General features: G+C 40.6%; 2 protein-coding genes across 2 annotated transcripts; both read left to right on the forward strand.

Annotated features, from left to right (window-relative positions):
* The first annotated feature begins 1,091 nt into the window (after window positions 1-1,091).
* vdac1 (voltage-dependent anion channel 1) lies at window positions 1,092-10,769 on the forward strand. The gene is made up of 9 exons (XM_047606852.1): window positions 1,092-1,226; window positions 3,452-3,521; window positions 5,319-5,368; window positions 5,685-5,837; window positions 5,947-5,999; window positions 6,475-6,702; window positions 7,801-7,951; window positions 8,510-8,567; window positions 9,268-10,769. Exons 2-9 carry the CDS (start codon window positions 3,455-3,457, stop codon window positions 9,357-9,359), a joined length of 852 nt encoding a protein of 283 aa, XP_047462808.1. The 5' UTR covers window positions 1,092-1,226; window positions 3,452-3,454; the 3' UTR covers window positions 9,360-10,769.
* A 2,403-nt stretch (window positions 10,770-13,172) lies between these two features.
* On the forward strand, window positions 13,173-19,717 carry c15h5orf15 (chromosome 15 C5orf15 homolog). Its single transcript, XM_047607445.1, has 3 exons — window positions 13,173-13,325; window positions 16,057-16,856; window positions 18,050-19,717. Exons 1-3 carry the CDS (start codon window positions 13,196-13,198, stop codon window positions 18,182-18,184), a joined length of 1,065 nt encoding a protein of 354 aa, XP_047463401.1. The 5' UTR covers window positions 13,173-13,195; the 3' UTR covers window positions 18,185-19,717.
* Window positions 19,718-20,537: the final 820 nt, after the last annotated feature.

Genomic DNA, 20,537 nt, shown 5'->3' on the forward strand with positions numbered 1-20,537 from the left:
AAAGGAGTTTGTTGCACTGATGCTGCGGGAGTTGCGTGCCGCGGGGAGAAAACTGCGCATGCGTCAAAATATTAACAGGAAGATTTCAGAGAGTTTGTTGCAGAGCGAGATGACGCCCCGTCCCTGCTATTTCTGTTTTGTCATATCGTTAGCCTAATAGCATAATTGCCTTAACCAGAGATGTGGGTGGATGGATGGATGGATGGATGGATGGATGGATGGATGGATGGATGCTTTATTTGTTTATTTAGCCTGTCAACTTAGGGTGGTAGCCCGGTTTAAATTCTCTCGGATTGAAATAAATATTAATCAAATGACACAAGCTCATTAGCGTTTGTTTAAAAATAATATTCTTTTGAGTACCTGAAAAGTAACTAGGACTAATGCTGTAGCAGTGAGTCAAAAATCACAAATTAGAGTAAAAAAAAAAATAAAAAAATACAAAGAAAGAAAGAAAGAAAGAAAGAAAGAATAGTATGTCTTATTGGCATTGTACATGTACAACAAAATTAAGCTGACCTAAGGCCCCTTACGCAGAAGCACAGGAATAAAATAAATGCATAAATAAAAATAAAGGAAATGAAAAAAAAATAGAATAAAAACAATATATACAATTAACTTATTTAATATATATATTAAAAAAATATATATAAAAAAACACTAACATGATCCCATTCACACATAGTAAGAGTCACTGTTATCTGTCAAATGAAAATATTGCACTTGTTTGTGTTGCACATTGTTGTGTAGAGTAAAACTAATTAAAAAGACAAATGGGACGTGTCTAGTCGTGTCCTGCTAAAATTCTGCAGGGTCTGCAAGGTCTTTATTGACATTCATGTCTTTAAGTTGCACTCATTGTTCCTAACCTCATCTTCTCATTTAAATGCAGTTCTTTTATTTATTTTTAACCAAAATGATTAAGCTTTGTGACACAGTAGTTTGATATTAACATTGTAATTCTTGATTACGCGCGTTTCCTCAGTTCACTGCGTTAATTTAAAGAAAACGCGAAGGTAGGAGGAGACTGTTTCGGAACTTCCGTACTGGCGTGAACTATCTTGCCGTTCGGCTGAATGTTGTATCTTTGACTGTGACAAGGTGATGCTGCTGGTGGTTACGTGACGCCGCCTCCTTCCTCTTTCCTCTCTCCTCTCTCCTCCCTTTGTGCGGTGGTGCACGAGCTCCTTCTCGGCTAGGACTGGAACAAACACACACACACAGAGGTATGTTTTGTATCCTTACACTGAAACACAACTACCGTTGACAGTTTTACGTACGGCTCGGCTCCGTGTCAATTAGCCACTGTAGTGCTTCGTGCGTCAGTTTTAACAACCGGAGCTAGCTAGGTGTAAGTCGGCCTGCTGCTTTTCTACGAGTCCACTGCTGTTAGCTCGGTGGCTAATGTCTTAGCGTCGCGGTTGTTTGACAGTGAAGGGACGAAGCTGTCAGTAGTTATACAGGTAGCGAGTTATAAAAACGTCAAACCTAACTAACTAACTTACTAACTGTGTCCCTGTTTCCTTGTCAACGCTCACCGGAGGACACATGTCCACCTTGATAGCGAGCTAATGCTAACCTGTTAGCAGGCGAGGGCATTCGTGAAGATGCTGCATTTTTTTTAACCACCTTGTCTTAGTCGAGTGGTCCTTGCTGTTTTTCTTTTCCTAATATATATTCTGATAGGGATTATAACTTTTAAAATAATTCAATTTTGACTCACTTTTATATATATTTTTTTGTGTATGAACTAGGCTAAAACTAAGGTTGTGCTGAAGGGCAGTGCATGGATGATGCACGTCATGCTTACATTGCATCACATTTACTGGTGTGTGTATACATAATAATAATAATAATAATGATAATAATAATCAATTTTATTTATAAAGAATTATTCATGGAAAAGCTCAAAGTGCTACAGAGTACAGTAAAAGCACTAGGAACTACGAAATAAATTAAGAACAATTTTGGAAAGGCATGTCTGACCAGGAAAGACTCGGGGCCTATTTTTTTTTTTTTTTAAAGAACATCCTCAGAGCTGTAATTAGGATGTCTAAATTATTAACTTAAAGTCAGTGTGTTTTCTAAAAGGTAACTCTTTGCAGGCTGTCATATATGCAAAACTAGCCCCTACTCCCATGTCCTCTAGGGCCTCTGACATTTCTGCCTCAAGTCAAGTGTGAAGGCCATAAAACTGCCCTTGCACAGTTGGTGCACGGGCAAACTATGTGTTTAACGTTTTAAAAGCAGGGTGTGGATGTGTATGAGGGCAAGTTATTTGTGTGTCCAAGTGTTGGTGCTGCAGCTTTGTGACATTAGTCCACTTCCTGTCCCAAGTGTTTCTTTATGACCTTAGGAATACACATGGGGTTTGTGGATGGGGGTTTCTTCGTGTTACTATGGTGACAGCTGGACACGGGCTTCAGAAGATGTCAGAGGTCAAATTTTGCAGTGCAACTGGGAGAGGAAGCCAGGAGTTGTGAAGATCATGATGTTAATGTTTTTTGAGGGGCCAGATTTCACCAGGATTATTCTCAGATAGTTTAACAGATTGTAGGTGAGAGGTGTAGATTTTGTGCATTTCTTTTTCTTTTCTTTTTCTTTTTTTTAGATATTGCAATACTGTTGAATCGTTCTTGCAGCTGAAGGAATTGCATGGCCTAAGTTTGCTCTTCACCTTTCGTAAACTGTTGAAATTCCCGCTCTTATCTTCTACCAATATTCTCTATTCTCTATGCATGTTATCGATACACCTGCGCAACTGCAGCGCCGTGCTAACTGTTAAGCTATCGAAAATGGTAGCCGCGTCTGTTCCAGTGGCGAAATAGACATCCTGTCTTTCACAACCGGCTGTTGAGGAGAATGAAGGACAAAAGAGTCCTCACACACACGAGAGCAGCCAATCCAGAGGGTTGTTAAAGGGTCTGCTTTGTGCCTCTGTGTGAGGCCTTCTTTGTCCTCCTCTAAAGTTGGCGTCTTAGGTTATGAAACATCAGATTTGATTTAGGAAAATTATTACGGTGTCTTGTTGACCTCGAAGTTTCCCTGCACTGTGCAGTAATTTGAAACCGAGAGCCTAAAGGTTTTGACTGTAATTATTGAAAAGTCGAGCTGCCTGGCCGCCGTTTCGAAGGAGAGTGAGTGTGCAAGTGTTGATGTGTGTGCCTCATGTAAGCCAATAACTTCCAGCAGATTTGTACCTTTCCTATCCATCAGTGACCTCCAGTTGCTCCTGCCCTCCTCTGCTGGCACCACTGCTGATCTCTCTCTCTATCTCTCCATCTATCGCTCTATCTCTCTCTCTCTGGACACATCACATCTGATCCGTCAGTCTATTCCTCTGCTGCTTTGTGATGTCCTCTCTTTGTGTTGTTTTGAGCGCTGGCTCTGGTTGTGAAGCTGTTACATGGAGGAACAGTCGGTCAGACATTTTGCCTCTTTCTCCTTTCAGATAATGGCTGTACCTCCCACCTACGTTGACCTTGGAAAGTCTGCCAAGGATGTTTTTACCAAGGGATACGGTAAGCACCAAGTAGCAGCAGTATGATTTAAAGGAAAACTGTTTGAGACACAAACTCTGTCATGATGAATTGCGTCATCGATGGTTTTTATCACACTTTTGGACGTGAAATATGAAGTACTGAGGCCATGATGGAGCTTTTTCTGCATGGAATAGCATAATTATTAATTAATAATTAGTTTGTTTTGTGCAATGTACGAACCCAATCAGCCACAACATTTTGACCACTGACAGGAGAAGTGTTCTACTGGGACTCTCCTTGATTGCAGCAGCCTTCCCCAGCAGGATGCAGCTTTACACATACACAAAATGCTTTAGGAACAACTCAAAAAAACATGAAGAACAGCACAAGGTGTTGACCTGGCCTCCAAATTCACTAGATCCCAAACTGATCAAGTATCTGTGGGATGATCCACAGAGGCACCTCCCTTCAGAAGGCCCATGTCCATTCTCTGATGATTCACATCTGTTTTGGAGGCTCAAGGGAGACCTGCACAATATTAGGAAAGAGGTCATAATGTTTTGCCTGATGGTGTATGTTGAGGTCAGAGCCTGCAGCTAGTGAGTGGATACTGGATGATGTCTCGTGTGTAGGGAGTTCCCAGTTCTTGCACTGGACCTATTTGACTGAATCAAGACTGAATCACTGCAAGTTAAGATTAGTTACTGTGGGTTTAAACGTTGCTCACATGAATAACCAACATTTTGTGGCTTTAAGTGCAGACAGAGTCATAATGTGAATACTCAGGCCAAAACTTCCTCTTTCACAGTCCGACTAGCAACTGGAGACTTGATTTGGAGTTGAGGGGAACACTGTGCACAGGTCTAGTTTTAGAGTTTCCCACATGTTTCTGCACTGAGAACCCGATGTGGCCCTTTAGAATATGCCAGGTGACCGAGTTTGTCTTGCACCATAATTGTGGAAGGAATTCAAACTTTGAGAACGAAGTGGTGAAATATGTTTGAGCAAAACAAATAAAGAGACTGAGGAAAATTATGCAATACATTTGATGTATTAGTCATGTTATAATTGGAGTGAAAGGGTGGAGCTGTTTGAGGTTTTTATAAGATCGACTGAACATGCTTGAAGGAAAGAACTGGATAGGAATGTAGAAAGAAGTAGACAAAGCCTTGGCTAGGACTTTAAGGTTCACAAGCATTTTAATAAAGAGGCATGTGTGAATTTATGGTGTTATTGAATACAAGTGTAGTTTTTGTGTATACGTGCAGATATGCACAGATGTAATGGAGGAACTTAAAAGCACTGCAGGCCTGAGTCTCTTTGGGTCTTTAAACCATTTTGTAGATGGTGAACTGCAGTTTTGGATGAAGATGATCAGTAATGAGTGAATCTGCAGGAATTTTAATAAAGGTTGGTGCGTGTGGAGCGTAGCTGCAAGAGTCAATGCATGGCTGTGATGCTGACCCTGAAAACGAGGTCAGGGTCTGTTTGACCGACCTTCTAGCTGTTATTCATAACTGACAGCCCTAATGCTCTCACTAGAGCTGCATCAAATCAATGCACGCGTCAAGTCTGTGCCATATAAATAACTTCAAATGTGCTCTGGAGAATGATAAATGAGACACTAATCAATGGCTTTTTCAATGTGTTTTGAAGTGAACATTTTGCTTGGTTAGGGGTATCGACATTCAAGTGGTTCTTACTTTATTTAAAAAAAAAAAATAGCTGGTGCTTGCATATAGGAGTGTTAAGAAGCTTGTCTTTGATTAAATGCGTGTGTAGTTCTCATTTTATTTGACATCATTCTGATCTTTTGTTAAATATTGTCGCTTCCAGGCTTCGGGCTCATCAAGCTGGACTTGAAAACAAAGTCTGAGAATGGACTGGTAAGTCGTCGACAGTCCTTATAAGATTATCTGAGCTGCCAGCCCAGACTCAAGCAGCCCTATCATAGCTTAAGATGCTCCTGGCTGATAATTAGGTGGCTCGTTATCTGCTCTCTAAGACCTTATTAGGATGTCTTGACCTTGTAAATGCAACCTCAGGATTTTCAGTCTGGTTTCTCTACTGATAAATATCTTCTGATAAATATTAGTGGTATATCTCTGTCTATGTAAACACCGAATTGGAAGCACATTCAAAGCACAAAGACGTTACCAAACATGTCTGCACGACTCTTATTTTCTGCTCGACTCTGTCCAGGAGTTCACCAGCACAGGCTCCGCCAACACCGAGACCAGCAAGGTGGCCGGGTCACTGGAGACCAAGTACAAGTGGGCAGAGCACGGACTCACCTTCACGGAGAAGTGGAACACTGACAACACCCTCGGGACCGAGATCACCCTTGAGGACCAGGTGATGTGGAAAAAGTATTTTGGGGAATTATATGATCGAGATATTTAAGTTAAAATCTCATAAAAGTCTATGTTTCTAATACTTGATCGATTTATTACTGTTTCCACAGTTGGCTAAGGGACTGAAGCTTACATTTGATTCATCCTTCTCACCAAACACTGGGTAAGGACAGTTAAAAACTAATAATGAGTGGGGTTTCAAATCCAGGTTTTTATGCCTTGGGTGTCTGTCCCGTGGTTTATCCTGGTCTCTGCCAATGTGAATGTGCCTGCTTCTGTTAGAGGTGGATTAAGAGAAGAGATAACTGGAGGTTATAGAGAAAAAAAAATAATAATTACTGATCCGGTAATGGGGATCTCTGTTAAAATAAATGCAGCAGTGGCCCACAAAAGTTAGGGTTAGGGTTAGGGTTAGGGTTAGGGTTAACGATCTCACATTAGACTTGTTTAAGTTGCATCATTGCAGCTGGTGAGTCTGTCTCACAAATGATGAATAAATACAGGACGAATAGCAAAGAGCATTGACCTAGACCTCAGAGCGTGATGGTCTCATGCTAGTTTACTCTGTAGCAATTTGATGCTCCTTTATTGTCGGATGACATTAACAACCTGCTCCTTCATTCCCAACATGCCACCAGCAAGAAGGGCGGCAAGCTGAAGACGGGCTACAAGTGCGACCACATCAACCTCGGCTGCGACGTCCACTATGACATCAACGGCACAGCCGTCCACGGCGCCGCGGTGGTGGGCTACGAGGGCTGGCTGGCCGGCTACCAGATGACCTTTGAGGCCGGCAGGAACAGGATCACTCAGAGCAACTTCGCAGTTGGATACAAGACCGATGAGTTCCAACTCCACACAAATGTGTAAGACTGCAATGAATAGTGTGCTAGCACGGTTACTTCCATTTAGAGATGGGCAGCAGTAAGATTTTATTGATATTGATGCTGTTATCGATCCAATTCTTTACCGATTCCATCAATTTCTAAACAAGATATAAGAGCTTGTGTTAGAAACCAAATAGGAAACTGGTTCTGCTGATACTTATTGACCAGATTGTCTAAGACGCGACAGATGCTTCATCATGTTGGTGGTGTTGCTGCCCTTTGCATTGCATGTTGTGCTGTTACAGTCCCTTCTGGTGAAGTGAACCCACACTTTCGATTGTCATCACGTGATGTGAACGAAATGCTTCCACGTAAAGATTCTTCTTTCATTTTATGGCGGCCGGCAAATAACTTTTAGGTGCCAACAGCTGGACTGGGATGTAAAGATAGGGCACGAAATGTATCTGTAAGGGGAGTCGATAATAAGCATGAAGGCTAATGATATCAGTATTTTAAAAGAACCGGTTATCGATGCACATTAAAATCGCCCTTTATATTGTAAATTTGTAAAGAACTGGGAAACAAATGCGACTTCTCCTCATCTATATTCAGCGTTGGTTGCGCTGTGGCGTCAGTGTAAATCCAAACTGAAGGTAGTTAGGAGGATCACATTCAACCTCTTAGGAATTCTTTTTTTTTCCTGCCCTCGTCTGGCCAACTAACGTCTGGCTGACTAACTTGTTGACTGTTTGGCCCTTTGCCGACCACCCAGGTGACTCGTCAGCTATTTTTATACCCAGGTGATGGGATTTAGTATATTGCGGGTGAGATGGAGTGAGTGTTGGCGGTCCTCGGTGAAAAAGGAAGCGTGAGGTGGCGTCAGACGGAGACAGACAGAGACGGAGCACAGTGTTAGTCTTGTTTCCTGCTGTGCCCCTGGCCAAGCCTGTCTGAGGTCACACCAAGTGTCATGTAGGCTTTACATCAGCGAGGAAGGCTTTAACAGACATGCACGGCTCTGTTTACAAAACACAATAACACCGTTTATCCCTTTCAGCTACAAATATCACATTTAATCATTTAGAATTTGTGCTCCAGTAACAATAAACATGTTGTACGCTAATGTTTTCCCCTCAGAAATGATGGCACAGAGTTCGGTGGTTCCATCTACCAGAAGGTCAATGACCAGCTGGAGACGGCCGTCAACCTGGCTTGGACCGCGGGAAACAGCAACACCCGCTTCGGCATCGCTGCCAAGTATCAGATTGATCCCGACGCATCCTTCTCTGTGAGTAGTGTGAGACCTGAAGTGCCGGTTTAGTGCGATCTCTGATAATCTACTTCCTGAATTCAAATTCAGGTTTAGATGATACAAATTTGTCCCGTGAATCATCTGTGAGGTGTCACGTAGTGTAGATCATATCTTTGCTGCGTGTCCTGACCAACTTGGAAAGCTGGTTTCAGTTCCATGTGAATCCATCACGTTTTGCTGGGTCTGAGAGAAACTCATCCAAGTCAGAGCTGCCAAATGGAGGAGTGTGTTTGCCACAGAAAGGCCGGGGCTAATTTAGTCTGCCACAAAGTCCTTCAATCCCATTTGCAGCAGAGCCAATTAGTGTGATCGGTTGTTGGTGTGATTATATGCAATTTCTAGTAAACCCTCATTAACAAGTTAACTGTGTGGCCAATATTCTGAAAAGCATCTGTTTTTGGGGTAATTTTGGTGTAACTGTCACTCAGTTGCACAATTTGCTTGGAGCGGCTGATAAATAACCCAACACTGGCGTGGTCAGTTTATCAGGATGCATTTGTCTGTGTATGATTTTAATCTGTGGTTTTCACACAGGCCAAGGTGAACAACTCCAGCCTCGTGGGCCTGGGCTACACTCAGACTCTGAAGCCAGGTGAGTGTAGTAATGAGTGCAACTTGGACACAGAGATAACAATATTTATATATATATATAAAAAAAAACATTTAATGATTGAAATGTCTCACTCTGAGCAGTGGAAATTAGATGTGAACTATATATATATACACACATATATGCAAGCCAAACATTTCTGTTTCTGTTGCCTTTCTTAAAAACCAGCATGAGTTTTATATGTATTTTGTTATGCATTTACTGCATGATCAGATTTTACTTTACTTTATTTGCTTTTATTGACATGCACCAGCTCATTGCTGAATAAATGTCAGCAAAAGAAAAGAAGGGCTCAGCTTTAGGGTGGAGAAGATTTGCAAGAGTCACAGCTTTGGTGCAAAAGTAAAAAGACAAAAAAAAACAAATCACAGTTTCCATTATTCACTTTAACTCTTTGATTTTTGAGAGTCTGCAAACAAATTATCTCTTGTGGAGCGAATATCTCGTATATGTCATGCTGTTGTTACTCTGAAGAAAGAGAAACTCAAATACCCAATAATTCTAGTAAAAATGTCTTCTGATAAGTTACTCTTTATATAATAATCATGTTTATTTGGTGCAAAGTAAACCAATGAATACATGATCTTTTTTGTACAAAGTTAATCTTGCTTCCAAACATTTGGCCTGTACTGTGTCTAGAACTATACACATTCACTCACCTTCCTGACGTGTGTCTCTGCAGGAATCAAGCTGACACTTTCTGCTCTCCTCGATGGCAAAAACATCAACGCCGGTGGCCACAAGCTCGGACTCGGTCTCGAGTTCCAGGCGTAGGAGGACGTCGCCTTCCAGTCGTCCCATCACCCCACCAAAAAGTTTAAAATCTAAATCCTCTATCGACTATCTCTCCCTCACACAACCCCCTTTCCCCCCCACCCTATATTTGTTACATTTGGAAGCGAGACAGCTTAAAGGTCAAATTGTGATGCTCCGTCGCTAAAAAAGGGGGCAATTTGCAAAATTCTTGGTTTTAAAAAGTTACAAAGTTTAAAAATGTTCTAATATTAACTACAGAATGTGTTGAAACATCAACTACGACGACGTCTATGCATTGTGTTACAGATATTTAACAGTTCACATCTTGTAGTACCGCTTCGTACCACAAGGTGGGACCGTGTGTACTCGATTACTCCTCGTTCTGCTTCTACACTGGCTGTAGGACCCTTTCAGTCTGTGTTCAGTTACACATCATAGCACAGCACATCATGATGGAAGTGGCTTCAGTATCTCAGGGCTGTTTCACTGTAACTAAAGTGACCCTCTCTGAACTAAGGTCCTATTACTTTTTTTGACAAACCATTTTACAAATTGCTCCTTCGAGAGAACACTATTTTGAAGGAAATAAATAAATAAATAAATGAGCCCACCTTAGAACAAAACTACAACAGTTCAGCTGAAAGTTTGATCTTGGAATTGTGTAGCTCATAAGGGAAAAGTAGCCTTGGGTACATATTGGTTTTCACTCTTCATTTCACTAGATTCGTACACAGTTCTTTAATTTGTGTCTCCCTGCTTTCCAATGCAGTGAAAAGGGAAGTAAAAAAAGAAAAGAAAAAGAAAAGATCAGCCCATGATGCAAAAGGGCTCACTGCGTCTAGAGTACAGTTGAGTAGTTACGCCACCAGATGGTGCTGTTGCAGAGCACTCCGCACTCAAAAAAGGTGTTACGGTGAAATAGCAATTTTATTTGAACACGTCTGCACTTGGAAGCTCTTGATATATATTAAAATGGGAAGGGTTAGTTGTCCCTGATATAAGCAGCTGTCCGTAGCTCTAAGAGACACTACACCCCAACGTGTACATTCTGTGTTTTTGTCTCACTCGTCTTTTGTGTCCGTGCATTTGGTGTGAACGATGTCTTTTGTTACATATAGCAAAACAGATTATTATTATTTTATTGATGGTCTTGCGTAGTTTAAATCCACCTAAGAAGTCTTACAGAGGCAACGACCGGTCGGTTCCTCCTGGCCGAGCAAACAAAAGGAAACAAAACGGAAACCTATCATGCACCAGGCTGAACTCCCCTGGGTGAGAGCTGCTGCTGCTGAAGCTCTTCGGAGGGTGAAAACGATGAATACAGTGGCCATGATATGGTAGTCTTCCAAAGCTGGTTATGGGAATCATGCTTAGTGTACTTGAGAGTATTGTCATTCCTTGAACTAAATAAAGAACATCTTGAACCGGTTTCTACTTGTGTTTTATTCTGATTGACTCGTGTCTCGTGATTGTGATATGAACCCAAATTTGTCCGAAAGTTTGTGGAAAACACAAGCAGATGAATTTGACAACGTAAAGACAGTTACACACACCGATCAGCCACAACATTATGACTACCGACGGGGTCGTAATAGGCATCTGTGGGATGATCCACAGAGGCACCACCCTCAGAAGATCCATGTCCATTCTCTGATGAGTCACAACTGTTTTGGAGGCTCAGGGGAGACCTACACAATATTAGGAAAGAGGTCATAATGTTATGCCTGATCGTGTATGTTGAGGTTTAGGTCAGAGTCTGCAGCTAGTGAGTGGATACTGGATGATGTCTCGTGTGTAGGGAGTGTGTAGGGGACCTATTTGACTGAATCACTGCAAGTTAAGATTAGTTACTGTGGGTTTAAACGTCGCTCACATGAATAACCAACATTTTGTGGCTTTCAGTGCAGACAGAGTCATAATATGAATACTCAGGCCAAAACTTCCTCTTTCACAGTCCGACTAGCAACTGGAGACTTGATTTGGAGTTGAGGGCACATCGTGCACAGGTCTAGTTTTAGAGTTTCCCACATGTTTCTGCACTGAGACGGTTATAATGTCTCTGATTTATTAGTTCAGTTAAAAGTATTTATGGAGGGTAGTTTCAGTGACAGATTTCCTCAAAATATACAAGAATATACAGCGCTCTGACAGCCAGTATGTACAGCGTGGGTAAGGAATTTTAAAAAATATGGAATATAATATAAAATCCAGGGTCAGTGAACGAGGACATTGAGGTAATTAGTGGTAAGATAGGCAGTGCAAAAATATCGTTCAAAAATATCTGTAAAAAGGACAAATCAGGTCCCAATTGTGAGTTATTGTTAACTCCAACTGGTGTTGTACAGCCAGTCTAATTGTTTAGTTCCCATTTACTCAACCAGAAACTTCTAAATGTGCTGATTTGAGAAAAAAAATAAAAAAACCTGTGTAAATATGTATAGATCTCACTCTTGCTTAACTTATCCACCTCTCTCATCAAGACTCTTCATGGTCAAATATGAAGATTGTGGCTCGTTCTAGAGGTGTTGTTCCATTTTTCTACCATCAAGTCCTTCTTCCTCTGGGCTCCTGGGAACACATCCCAGTAATAATTTGATCAAAAAGGATGCACCGGACCGTGCTTCTGCAGGGAGAAGGTGTTTCGACCATGACATGAAGGCAAGACCAGAAGCTATTGGGTTTATTTCTATAAATCAATAAAATGAAATATACAAACAACAAAAAAATAAAATTGTGATCTTCTATAGCACAAGAGAGATGACTTCTGCAGACCTTTTGTAGATCTCTTTCATCCACACATCCTATGAAGATAATCAAGCTCATGCACCACTCAAAGCCACTTGCACTGAGATTGCAAAGCCAGGAGAGATTGTGCAGGAGCTTTGATCATTTATTTTTTTTTTTGCAGGGCTCCTGGTGGAACCTTTTTGAAGAGGCAATGGTCCACACACACCACTGGCTTTGCAACGTCAGTTTTCTATATCGTTAGCCTTATAGCATAATTGCCTAAGTCATATTTGAATGTATTTTGGAAAGCAAGAAACATTTTTTTTTTTTTTTTTTAGCAATTTTTATTGATAATTTAACAGTCAGGCAAAAATTGACTTAGGCAATTGTGCTATTAGGCTACGATATGGCTTTTTTGATTCGTAAGAAAAAAAAAATCTGTTTCAGATATGCAACATTTTTTTTATTTATTAATTTGTTTGTTATTAGGGTTTATTGTAAAGAGAATGGTAAAAAAAAAAAAAAAAAAAAAGGAACCAAGGTGCAAACATAAGTCACATGTTTGCATGACTGCATTTGTTTGCATGTGAATGAGTCACTTTTAAATGTAGGCAACAAACCCATTCAGTGTGGCTTTTATGTCATAGCCTTACAGTTTTTCTGTTTTATTACTTTTTATTTTTATTCTGAGTGTTCCTATGTTTTATTCTATATTTTTATCTTTTATTTTATTTCGCTCTACTACGTCGTTTCTGTATTTATTATTGTTAAAATGAATTGATGTTTTCAATCTTTATTTATTTTCTGATATTCATCTTTCATTACTATAACTAATCCTTTTCTGTATGATGGATGCATTGGTCTCCATGTCCCTTTTCTTGTTTCACTTTTGATATGTGTATTTGTCAAAATGTAAAGCAGTTTGAATGTCACTGATTTATTTTGAAAGGTGCTATATAAATAAAAAAAATAATAATTCTGAATTTTATTGGATCGTGTGTGAATGTCTTTTATTCTTTTAAACTGGATTATCGCTTCTTGACCAGTCCCTCTGACGTCCCTAAAGCTCTGTCCGGTGTTGACGTGTTGACGTGCCAAGGCCACGCCCTCTTCACATACGCATCAACATGGCGACGTGCGGAAATATGGGGCGAAGCAGGAGAATTATTTCTGCATTTTCTGCCTTTTTTCTGGTTATTTTCCTCCAGCTGTTAGTCACCGGCTGCTTGTCAGCCCCGCTAGCCGAGGCGCCGGACGGTAGGTCACACGTTTGTGTAATATATCCGACATTATAACTGTTTCCTTTGCTTGTAGCTAGCTGGTTAGCACGTATCCGCATCCATGGGTTAGCTAGAGGGGGGAGAGACCAGGTGAGTTGGATGTTTCCAGGATTTGTTTTTGGTTGGAAAAGTCCATACAACATTATTCTTTTAATTCTCGGGTCCGTATCAGAGAAATGTAGCGCAGTTCACTAAAGTAGTTTCTCAAATCAAGTCTTAACAAGTGAGTTGGAACGTGGCGTTAGCTATTTATTTTAGCATAAAATTTACATAAAGTCATAACAAACACAGCTCGAAACAATCAATGAGGAAGTCGTGCTCTCTTAACCTTTATACTCTCGATAACCCCACGACTCTGACAGCCGTATTGTGTACAAAATATTTATTTAGCCCCAGTGACATTACTTTAAAATTTGTCTAATGCTAAATGTCTTCCAGGAACTAATTGAAATCCCCTCATGCCACAGTGAGTTGTTGTGGTTATATTACTTGGAAGTGACTTGTTCCAGATGCCCATCATATATCTGCTCGATTAATAATACCCTGTCAGTGAGTCATTTACAGAAAAGCCTTTTGTCGTTTGCATCAATATGCTGGGACGGGTCATTAAAAGGCTGTAAAACAGTGAACGGCTTGTTTTGACTGTGCAGGGGTCATAGTTTATTTACTGGCTTAAATCTGCTCGGATAAGACTAAAGATGTGTTTATTGAATGACGACGATTACTGCCACGTTCCTTTTACTATAGTCTAAATAGTTTAAAATTACATTGACTCTAAAGTTTGGTTTTGTTTCATGACATTTGCTTCAGCTATCCTTAAATAAATAGAGGTGCATTTATGGTTCAGTTGTCATCCACAACCAGGATAAGGATCATATGAGTGTTTGCCCAGGGAGAGGATGACCTTATCTTAATCAACAACTTACCTGCCAAGTGACATGTCCAAAGTGACAGCTGTTGACAAATGGGTTTAATGTAGCTGAGTGAAAATTAAGCAGGAATTGAAGCTGATGTAAATAACTGATGTTTTGACCCGAAGGTCTTCATTGAAATACGCCTTCAACATCAAAACTCTGAGTGTGCAACTTCACATACAATATATATATATACAACAACTTCACCTTTTTGTTGTTCCTTTTTTTCCGGTTCTGCTTTTTTTTTGTTTTCACCACTTATTAATGAATTTTTTTATATATAAACAAACTTTGTCATAACTATTAAGACATTTATCAATTGGAAACCAGGTGCTATAACGCTCATTTTCCAACACGCTGTTTTGTGCAGCAAAACGTGTCGTCACAAAGATCTCCTGTTCAGGGATTATTTATCCTGGCGAGGGCCTATGTGTATGAATAGACCCATTCTTCTCTTGGGAGTTTCTTACTCTGCGCTTCAAGTCCCTAGTGTTCTCCTCCTTTCCCGTGCTTGGCAACGCCTCCCGGTCCCAGAGGATGAAATAATGTTGACACTTGTTGGGTTGAATGGCGTCATTGATTCGTGATGGTTGGCCAAATGCGGACACCTCACTTCGTTTAAAGACACAGTCAGTGTCTCTTACGCTGAAACCTTTAAAAAAAAAAAGACTTAAAATTCAAAAACAAATATGGATGTATGGATGTAAACATCTGCCAGTATAAGAGTAAACTCTGAATAACAACAAGTATATAGTGGGGAGATAGAGGCTTTATAAGTAATTTCTAAACACAACCTATTGTTGACATGTAAGGGTCACGGGGTAAGTAGGTATGTTTCTATGCAATTACACACAAACAAGCTGCTGTTAAATTGTTTCTGTGGCATCTGGGCTGTTAACCTTCCACCCTTCACAGCATTTTCTCAGTACAATGCCTCATTTCTTGGCTATAGCTGCTTGTGTGGGTGTGAATATCTGTAACAAGAGCACAAACTTCCTTCAAGTAATGTAAACGTCAGGCCTGGGCGGTGTGACCAAAATTCATGGTATTTTTATTTATTTTTTTTTAAATTCTGACTAAGGATGGACTGTTTTTCTGTCATGATGAGTAAATATTGTAGAATAATCCCACACTAGTAGCAAAACAGGTTTGGGTGGCCCTGCGTTAGCACTGCACCGCTGACAGACATTTAGAGCTAAAGAGATAAAATAAATAAATAAATGTTACCAAGATGAAATGAAGAAACAGGGACAATTACGGTTTAATTTATTTTAACATATTTAAACATATTTTTAACTGCTATGTCTGTGATGTCAATAGCAGCGTGGCCGGCTACCGTAATATTGGTAGTCTGTGCGCAACATTTTTTTTTCTTTTCTCATTCATAAAAAGCTAAAATTGGGGACGTTTTTCGGGGACAGCTTTAGCCGGGGGACAGGTCATCCAGAACGGAGACTGTCCCCAGAAAAACAAGGACATTTGGTCACACTAAAAAACTCTAAAAAACCCTAAAAAACTCTAAAAAACCCTAAAAAACCCCAAACAACCGACACAGCACTTTTTTTGTGTGTGTTGCAGTCGCACCATGTGTGTTTAGAAGTGCTACACTGAAAACAGTGTCTACAACGTCCCAAACTCACCCACTGATTTTGGTATAAAAGAAAAAGTAACCATTTTAGCAACAGTTCCATGTTTAAGTGGTTTAGAAGGACTTTGTCAGACATATTTGTGAAAACAAACGTCTAACATCTTGCTTTGTTTTTTTTTTTGTTTTTTTTAATATCTCATGATCAGAAACTGACAGCAAGACAACAGAAAAACCCACTTTGACTTCTCAGAAACCTGATCCAACTGTGTCAAGTTCAGCCACCACAACTTCCAAGGTCGACACTGTCGCAACTTCCACGGTCACAGATGCCGTTGCAACCACTGTCGGTGCAACCTCTGGTGTTCCCACAACAACAAAACCTGAACCAAAGGAATCTACAAATAAAGACGAAAAGTCTTCAGTTAGTGTCATCGGTAGCTCTGCTGACCAACTTCAGCAGAGTATTAATGACACTTTGGATGCAGGAACAAAGGACAACAAAACCCAAGACGCAGAGGAGCTGCCACAGAAACCTCAAACCCCAATGAATGATACTCCCGAAGCTCCCGCCACCCCTTCCAAATCCGACGCACCGACAAGCCCTGAAGCGGACAAGTCCGAAGCTCCTCAGACCGACCTCAAAGAGCCCGACTTAACGGACCCATTCGCGGGGTCGGACCTCGACTCCGACTTGGGGTTGGACACCACTGATAATGAACCGGGAACTCGCAACAGTTTGACAGACTTTGGAGGAGAAGAAGAAGAAGAAGATGACGAAGACGGTTACAAGGAGGACAGCTACGCGGACGCCGACGACAGCCCGTACGACGAGAAGGTGGAAAACGTTGAAAACAAGCTGCAGCCGGCCACGGAGATGGAGGTGCCCTCTTACAAGGGACCGGACAGCTACAACACCGAAGACGAGGACTCCCACTTCTTCTTTCATCTCGTCATCCTGGCCTTCCTGGTGGCCATCGTCTACATCACCTACCACAACAAGAGGAAGGTGAGTGTCGGCACGGTAACGGCCCGAGGACGCTGATGCTGCACGCTCAGTAAATTGCGATGGCGGTGATTACATTTTTCAATTAGTTCACTTCGTTTCTGTAAACGGATGCAATAAACCAGTGTTACGGTGATTAATTATTTGATAAAATAGAAAATTAATCCACATTAATTATGATAACACAGTCTCAGATATGAGGTCCTGCTGGTTTCCTTTGTTGTTATTGTGTAAAAAAAATTAAACGTTTGTGTACTTTCCAAATCGTTTTGACGCATTATAGACTAAACAACAGTTTAACTGATAAAAGGACAATAAAACAGTTTTCTTTGAGGCAGAACTTAGAAAAAGAACAATTAAAAGAGTTTGCTGTTGTAAAATATATCATGCTCACGTATGATCAACAGGGGTTCTGTAGTATTAGTAGTATTTTATTATACTATATATTTATTTTATCTTTCTTTTTACTTGTGGTTTTTAAGAGTGTTTTTTTTTTTTATGTGCAGCCAAGCTACTGTGACCAAGCAATTTCCCTTGTGGATCATTAAAGTCTGTCATCAACCATGTGGAAAGGCACATCCCGCGGTCAGGGGAAAAAGATGTTAGTCTTTTTGAGAAGGGTCAAAGTGTTGGCATGCGTCAGGCAGACAAAACAAAGCAAAACAAAGGAGATTGAAGCGGAAGCTACTAGAATTGGATATTTTAGTGTATTTTTTGTGAAAATTAAGACGCATGTTTTCACAATGTCCAAAAGCTTCCAACAAGAAGCTATGTCTTCAACAGTAGGTCTGTGGAAGCACTTGCAGGTGGGGGGGAGGGGGTGGGGGGGGGTGAGGGCGGGGCTGCAAAATCCTTGGTTGATTAGACATTTTTCATACGTATATATTTTTTTTCACACCCATTAACATGAATCTAACAGGGATAAGGAAATAGCTTAATACTGAATGCAAAATGATAATAATAATGTATATTTATAAGTAGCATTAGGTAGAGTTTAACACATATAGTAGGGAGGGGGTCCTTACTTATTCTCTCCATCCTTTGGCCGGTCCTTTACCTGAAAATTGACCCCTGGTATATACTGTAGTTATTTATAGACCCTGATTGGGTTCTTTTTCAGTTTTACATTTTAGCACTCTCCTCAGATTTCTTTTTCCCTGACAAACTCATCTTAGATTAACCCTCTTTCTTTCCAGATCTTCCTCCTGGTGCAGAGCCGCCGCTGGAAGGACGGTCTGTGCTCCCGCAACTCGGTGGAGTACCGCCGCCTGGACCAGAACGTGGCCGAGGCCATGCCGTCCCTCAAGATGACCCGAGACTATATTTTTTGATGCGGGGGGAACAGTACGTCCAGACTTAAACACAGCTAGTCGGACTTCGTGCCTCTCCATTCATTGTTGAGCTGCTGTGCTTTGTTGTGGAGCTTGGTCGATGCTTTCTTCTTGCTTTTACAGGCCCGTTGGAGAGCAAGCAGCGCGATGTCTTACAGATAGACTATTCTCTCGTCTGAGATTGTTTCTCTTTATCTTTTATTTGTTGTATTATTTTTTGCTAAATTAATAACTTCTTGGGGTTTTTTTTTTTTTTGATTAACTAGGGGATATAAATTTTATTTTGGGAACATTTTACTGCACACATGGTTGTTTTCCTTCTTGCACACTGCTGAATATTTTTCAAACAGAAAATTAAGAGGGTTAGACTTTATTGTAATGTAAATGTCGTAGTTTAATCATACGAGTTGATCGTTTACCCCAGGAGCTCTCTCCTCTTAATTGACACAAAATGCTGCTTTTCACTGCAGTTATCAGACCGTGCATACTTAAAGATTGTGAAGTTGTAAGTGTGTCGCAGATAGAAGCCCTGTTTAAGGTGTTTTGTGTTTCTGAATCCAACCGTTTCACCGTCACATGTGATTTTGACGACACTTTTACAGAAAATGCAGGGTAGCCTTTTCGTTTTGATTTAACTTTTCATTCTGTCACATTAATATCCACTTTAAGCATTAAGCCAAGGAAGGTGAGGGGAGGGTAGCATTATGTCGGGAAAGCCATTTAAATGAAGGCGGATGCTGTTAGAATGTACTAATATGATGTATGTAAGCAGGTGGACCTTTTTTTACATATATATATATATATATATTTACTTCATCACTTTATATTGAACTTGTTACATACCTCTTCTACTGCTCAGATTTTGCTGTGCAGGAATCGCGGAGCTGGCCCTGTTTGTTTTATGACTTCGGTGAAGTCTCTGTTCCTCTTCAATGTGGCGTTCCCTCCTTCTCACACAAAGCTTTTATTTTTAGTCACCCCCCCCCCCTGGTCAGGGTAGATCGGTGGACTATTACCTCTGTTTGTCTGACTTTTTGCACCCTGTGTGTATTGTAAAACAAAAAAAAAATTTTTGGGCCTTCCCATTTCATCACAGCCACGTGTTGTTTTTTCTTTCTGTTGCCACTTCATGCCTTCTGTCAGTTTGCCACACAAGTTACTCGTTATCTTTTCGCCACCTGCCAGTTTGGTTCAGTTGTCGTGTCTATAGAAAAGGCACACAGTTAGAAGGATTTGCACTGTCCTGTTCAGTACGAGGGGTGGGGTGGGGGGGGGGGGGTATGCCCTGCGTAAATGTGACGGATCGACACTACCCTTGCAATCAACAGTAGAAACTGTACAATCTTTTTTTTTTGTTATTAAAGCACAATTTGTTCGCTTTGCAATTTCTTGGAGAAATGCTTTATTAGACAGGGCAAGTGGTGAATTGAGAATAATCTTCACATTGTTATTGTAATGAATTCCGCTGAAACTTTTTTTATGTTCTAACAACTGAATTTCCCTTGGAGTAAATAAAGAATCTATATAATCTAATCGAATACTTTGATTTGAATCAGATCGAAGGTTGTAACAGTTAAAATGTAAGAAGTTTTTCCACGTGCACCGAGCATTGAGATTTTAAATCTTGAAGTTCCTGCAAAAAAACAAAAAAAAAACATTTCAGTTTTCATTATTCGTGAATTGTGCAACAAGTTCGAAACACAATAATCTCTTAATTTCTCGTGAATAAATTGCTGTTAAATAGCAGACTCCACCACCGACTGCATTGGAGCAAACTTTACCACAAGGAGGCGGCATTCACACACAAATCGGCAGCTCGAGTGACGCCTCCGTTCTCCACACTGTAAGAAAGGAGGCGACAAAGCCTCCGTAAATGCCTGTAACTGGCTGCAGATCAAAATGTTGCCCGAGCAAATAAGACTAGTGTGACACAAGTAAAGTATAAGAGGAGCGAGGAGTTGAGCTAGAAACCTTCCAACGCTCCGATTTTCTCCTTTGTGTGGCGGGAACCATCTGCACCGTGATCACCACCAAAGGGAGAAAAACTGAGCAGCATCTCTAATGTAACACATTGAGTATTTTCAGGACAATGATAAATTTCATTCTGTCTTTTAAAGTTAATAAATGGCAGACTGGGATGGGATCAAATAAAAGACAGCGAAGAGAAAGACAAAGTGGTGCATCCAGCTCTGATAAGTGGCTGTAGCAGAATTAGTCTTAAGTTCCCACAAAGCCTCTTAAATAGTCCAGCTGCAGCATTTTAAACCGCAGCACAGCATAAAGGAGCACAGGGACAGTATTTAAGAAATGTGCATGGATTAAATTACAGTCCACAAACAGTTTTCAATCCCAG

This window comes from Mugil cephalus, chromosome 15 (genome assembly GCF_022458985.1).
Source record: "Mugil cephalus isolate CIBA_MC_2020 chromosome 15, CIBA_Mcephalus_1.1, whole genome shotgun sequence".
Lineage (NCBI taxonomy): Eukaryota > Metazoa > Chordata > Actinopteri > Mugiliformes > Mugilidae > Mugil > Mugil cephalus.

Bases quoted from the DNA above. Each gene is read 5' to 3' on its own strand.
- vdac1 (XM_047606852.1), top strand. From the start codon at position 3,455: ATGGCTGTACCTCCCACCTACGTTGACCTTGGAAAGTCTGCCAAGGAT. The intron at 5,369-5,684 runs GTAAGTCGTCGA...GACTCTGTCCAG, and splicing joins CAAAGTCTGAGAATGGACTG to GAGTTCACCAGCACAGGCTC. The intron at 6,703-7,800 runs GTAAGACTGCAA...TTTTCCCCTCAG, and splicing joins TTCCAACTCCACACAAATGT to AAATGATGGCACAGAGTTCG.
- c15h5orf15 (XM_047607445.1), top strand. From the start codon at position 13,196: ATGGCGACGTGCGGAAATATGGGGCGAAGCAGGAGAATTATTTCTGCA. The intron at 13,326-16,056 runs GTAGGTCACACG...TCTCATGATCAG, and splicing joins GCTAGCCGAGGCGCCGGACG to AAACTGACAGCAAGACAACA. The intron at 16,857-18,049 runs GTGAGTGTCGGC...CTTTCTTTCCAG, and splicing joins CCTACCACAACAAGAGGAAG to ATCTTCCTCCTGGTGCAGAG.